Below are 4,613 nucleotides of genomic sequence, written 5' to 3'. Positions count from 1 at the left end.
CCCCGGGAAACAGACCCAACCCCAAACCCTTGAAACCCCGGGGACCCAGACCCAACCCCTAACCCTACAAATCCCGGGGACCCAGACCCAACCCCGAAGCCTGCAAACCCCGGGGAAACAGACCCAACCCCAAAGCCTGCAAACCCCGGGGACCCAGACCCAACCCCGAAGCCTGCAAACCCCGGGCACCCAGACCCAACCCCTAAGCCTTCAATCCCCAGGGACCCAGACCCAACCGCTAAGCTTGCAAAACCCGGGGTCACAGACCCAACCCCGAAGCCTGCAAACCCCGGGGACCCAGACCCAACCCCGAATCCTGATAACCCCGGGGACCCTGACCCAATCCCGAAGCCTGCAAACCCCGGGGACCAAGACACAACCCCGAAGCCTACAAACTCCGTGGACCCAGACAAAACCCCTAACCCTCCAAGCCCCGGAGACCGAGACCCAACCCCTAACAGTCTAAGCCCCGGGGACCCAGACCCAACTCCGAAGCCTGCAAACCCCTGGCACCCAGACCCAACCCAGAAGCCTGCAAACCCCAGGGACCTAGACCCAACGCCAAAGCCTGCAAACCCCGGGCACCCAGACGCAACCAAGAAGCCTGCAAACCCCGTGAACACAGACCCAACCCCTAACCCTGCAATCCTCGGGGACCCAGACCCAACGCTGAAGCCTGCAAAACCCGGGGACCCGGACGCCACCCCGAAGCCTGCAAACTCCGGGGACCCACACCCAACCCTGAAAACCGCAAACCCAGGGGACCCAGACCCAACCCCTAAACATGCAAACCCCGGGACCCAGACCCAACCCCTAACCCTGCAAAACTCGGGGACTCAGACCGAACCCCAAAGCCTGCAAACCCCGGGGACCCAGTCCCAACCCCGAAGCCTGCAAACCCTGGGGACCCAGACCGAACCCCGAAGCCTGCAAACCCCGGACACCCAGATCCTACCCCGAAGCCTGCAAACCCTGGGAACCAAGACCCAACCCCTAAGCTAGCAAACCCTGGGGACACAGATCCAACCCCCAAGCCAGCAAACCCCGAGGAACCCAGACCCAACGCTGAAGCCTGCCAACCCCGGGGACCCAGACCTGCAAACCCTGGGAACCAAGACCCAACCCCTAAAGCAAAACTGGGGACACAGACCCAAACCCCAAGGGGACCCAGACCCAACCCCGAAGCCTGCAAACCCCGGGGACCCAGACCCAACCATGAAGCTGCAAACCAAGGGGACCCACCACCCAACCCTGAAGACCCAAACCCTGAAGCAAACCCCGGGGACCCAGACCCAACCCTGAACCCTGCAAACTCAAACTCCGGGGACCTAGACCCAACCCCGAAGCCTGCAAACCCTGTAGACCCAGACCCAGCCAGGAAGCCTGCTAACCAATGGGACCCAGATCCAACCCTGAATTCTGCAAACCCCGGGGACCCAGACCCAGCCATGAAGCCTGCTAACCAAGGGGACCCACACCCAACCCTGAAAACCGCAAACCCAGGGGACCCAGATCCAACCCTGAAGCCTGCAAACCCCGGGGACCCAGACCGAACCCCGAAGATTGCAAACCCCGTGGACACAGACCCAACCCCGAAGCCGCAAACCCCGGGGACCCAGACCCAACCCATTACCCTCCAAGCCCCTGGGACCAAGACCCAACCCCTAACTGTCGAAGCCCCGGGGACTCAAAACCAACCCCTAAGCCAGCACACCCCGTGAACCCATACCCAACCCCTAACCCTGTAAACCCCGTGGACCAATACCCAACCCCGAAGCCGGCAAACCCTGTGAACCCAGACCCAACCCCGAAACTTGCAAACCCCGGGAACCCAGACCCAAACCCTGAAGCCTGCTTAACCAGGGGACCCAGACCTAACCCTGAAGCCTGCAAAGCCCGGGGACCCAGACACAACCCCAAGTCTGCAAACCCCGGGGACCCAGACCCAACCCTAAGCCAACAAACCACGGGAACCCATACCCAACCTCGAAGCCTGCAAACCCCGGGGACCCATACGCAACCCCGAAGCCTGTAAACCCGGGGACCCAGACCCAACGCCGAACTGCAAACCCCGTGGACCCAGACCCAACCTCAAAACGTACAAAGCCCTGGGACCCAGACCCAACCCCAACCCCTCCAAGCCCAGGGGGCACAGACCGAACCCCTAACCATCCAAGCACAGGGGACACATACCCAACCCCTAACATTCCAAGCCCCGGGGACCCAGACCCAACCTCGAAGACTAGAAACCCGGGGGACCCAGAACAAACCCCGAAGCATGCAAACCGTGGGGACCCAGACCCAACCCTTTACCCTGCAATCCTCGGGGACTCAGACCGAACCTCGAAGCCTGCAAACCCTGGGGACCCAGTCCCAACCCCGAAGCCTGCAAACCCCGGGGACCCAGACTAAACCCGGAAGATTGCAAACCCCGTGGACCCAGACCCAACCCCAAAGCCTGCAAAGCCCGGGGACCCTGACCCAACTCCGAATATTGCAAACCCCGGGGACCCAAACCCAAGCCCGAAGCCTGCAAACCCAGGGGACCCAGACCCAACCCTGAAGCCCGCGAACCCAGGGAACCCTGATCCAACCCTGAAGCCTGCAAACCCCGGGGACCCAGACCCTACCCCGAAGCCTGCAAACACTGCGGACCCAGACCCAACCCCGAAGCCTACAGACCCCGGGGACCCAGACCAAACCCCTAAGCATGCAAAACCCGGGGACCCAGACCCAACCTCGAAACCTGCCAAGCCCGGGGACCCAAACCCAACCCCAAACCCTCCAAGCCCCGGGGGCCCAGATCAAACCCCAATCCGTCCAAGTCCAAGGGACACAGACCCAACCCCTAAGATTCGAAGCCCCGGGAAACCAGACCCCACCCCGCAGCCTGCAAAGACTGGGAACCAAGACCCAACCCCTAAGCTAGCAAACCCCGGGGACCCAGACCCAACCCCTAAGCTAGCAAACCTCGGGGACCCAGACCCAACGCCGAAGCATGCCAACCCCGGGGACCCGGACGCAACCCCGAAGCCTGCAAACTCCGGGGACCTAGACCCAACCCCGAAGCCTGCAAACCCTGTAGACCCAGACCCAGCCAGGAAGCCTGCTAACCAATGGGACCCAGATCCAACCCTGAATTCTGCAAACCCCGGGGACCTAGAACCAACCACTAAGCTTGCAAGCCCCGGGGACCCAGATCCAACCCTGAAGCCTGCAAACCCCGGGGACCCAGACCCAACCCCGAAGTCTGCAAACCCCGTGGACCCAGAACCAACCCCTAAGCTTGAAAAACCCGTGGACCCAGTACCAACCCCTAAGCTAGCAAACCCCGGTGACACAGACCCAAACCCCAAGCCAGCAAACCCCGTGGACCCAGACCCAACCCCGAAGCCTGCAAACCCCGGGGACCCAGACCCAACCCCTAACACTCCAAACCCCGTGGACCCATACCCAACCCCTTACCCTGAAAACCTCGGGGACCCAGATCCAACCCCCAAGCCAGCAAACCCCGGGGACCCAGACCCAACCCCGAAGCCTACAGACCCCGGGGACCCAGACCAAACCCCTAAGCATGCAAAACCCGGGGACCCAGACCCAACCTTGAAGCCTAGAAACCCGGAAGACCCAGACCAAACCCCGATGCATGGAAACCGTGGGGACCAGACCCAACCTCGAAACTTGCCAACCCCGGGGACCCGGACGCCACCCCGAAGCCTGCAAACCCCGGGGACCCAGACCCAGCCATGAAGCCTGCTAACCGAGGGGACCCACACCCAACCCTGAAGACCGCAAACCCAGGGGACCCAGACCCAACCCCGAAGCCTGAAAAGCCCGGGGACCCAGACCCAACCACTAACCCTCGAAGGCCCTGGGACCCAGATCCAACCCCTAACTGTCGAAGCCCCGGGGAATCAGAACCATCCCATAAGCCAGCACACCCCGGGGACCCAGACCCAAACCCTAATCCTCCATTCCCCGGGGACCCAAACCCGACCCCGAAGCCTGCAAACCCCGGGGACCCAGACCGAACCCCGAAGATTGCAAACCCCGGGGACCCAGACCCAACCATGAAGTCTGCAAACCCCGGGGACGCAGACGCAACCCCGAAGCCTGCAAATTACGGGGACCCTGACCCAACCCCGAAGCCTGCAAAGCCCGGGGACCCAGACCCAACCCCTAACCCTCCAAGCCTCTCGGACCCAGACCCAACCCCTAACTGTCGAAGCCCCGGGGACTCAAAACCAACCCCTAAGGCAGTACACACCGGGGATTCAGACCCAACCCCGAAGCCTGCAAACCCCGGGACCAAGACCCAACCCTGTAGCCTGCAAACCCCGCGGACCCAGACCCAAAACCTAAGCCAGCAAACCCCGGGGACCCAGAACCAACCCCTAAGCTTGCAAACCCTGGGGACACAGAACCAACTCCCAAGCCTGCAAACCCCGGGGACAGAGAACCAACCCCTAAGGCAGCACACCCCGGGGATTCAGACCCAACGCCGAAGCCTGCAAACCCCCGGGTACCCAGACCAAACCCAGAAGCCTGCAAACTCCGGGGACCCAGACCCAACCCCGAAGCTTGCAAACTCCGGGGACCCAGACCCAACCCTG

At 62.5% G+C, this 4,613-nt stretch overlaps 1 protein-coding gene across 1 annotated transcript; it reads left to right on the top strand.

Moving 5' to 3' along the window:
* Positions 1-221: 221 nt before the first annotated feature.
* LOC137165002 (cell surface glycoprotein 1-like) lies at positions 222-3,750 on the top strand (the record flags this gene model as incomplete). The annotated part of the gene is made up of 2 exons (XM_067566071.1): positions 222-750; positions 2,458-3,750. Coding segments are annotated over 2 exons (1,822 nt in total), but the record flags the coding sequence as incomplete, so codon positions are not given.
* Positions 3,751-4,613: the final 863 nt, after the last annotated feature.

This window comes from Emydura macquarii, unplaced genomic scaffold (assembly GCF_026122565.2).
Source record: "Emydura macquarii macquarii isolate MOO-44397 ecotype Brisbane River unplaced genomic scaffold, CSIRO-AGI_Emac_v2 contig_2726, whole genome shotgun sequence".
In the NCBI taxonomy this organism is placed as follows: Eukaryota; Metazoa; Chordata; order Testudines; family Chelidae; genus Emydura; species Emydura macquarii.
Note: the sequence above shows the minus strand (reverse complement) of the source record. Positions and strands in the feature narration are given on the sequence as shown.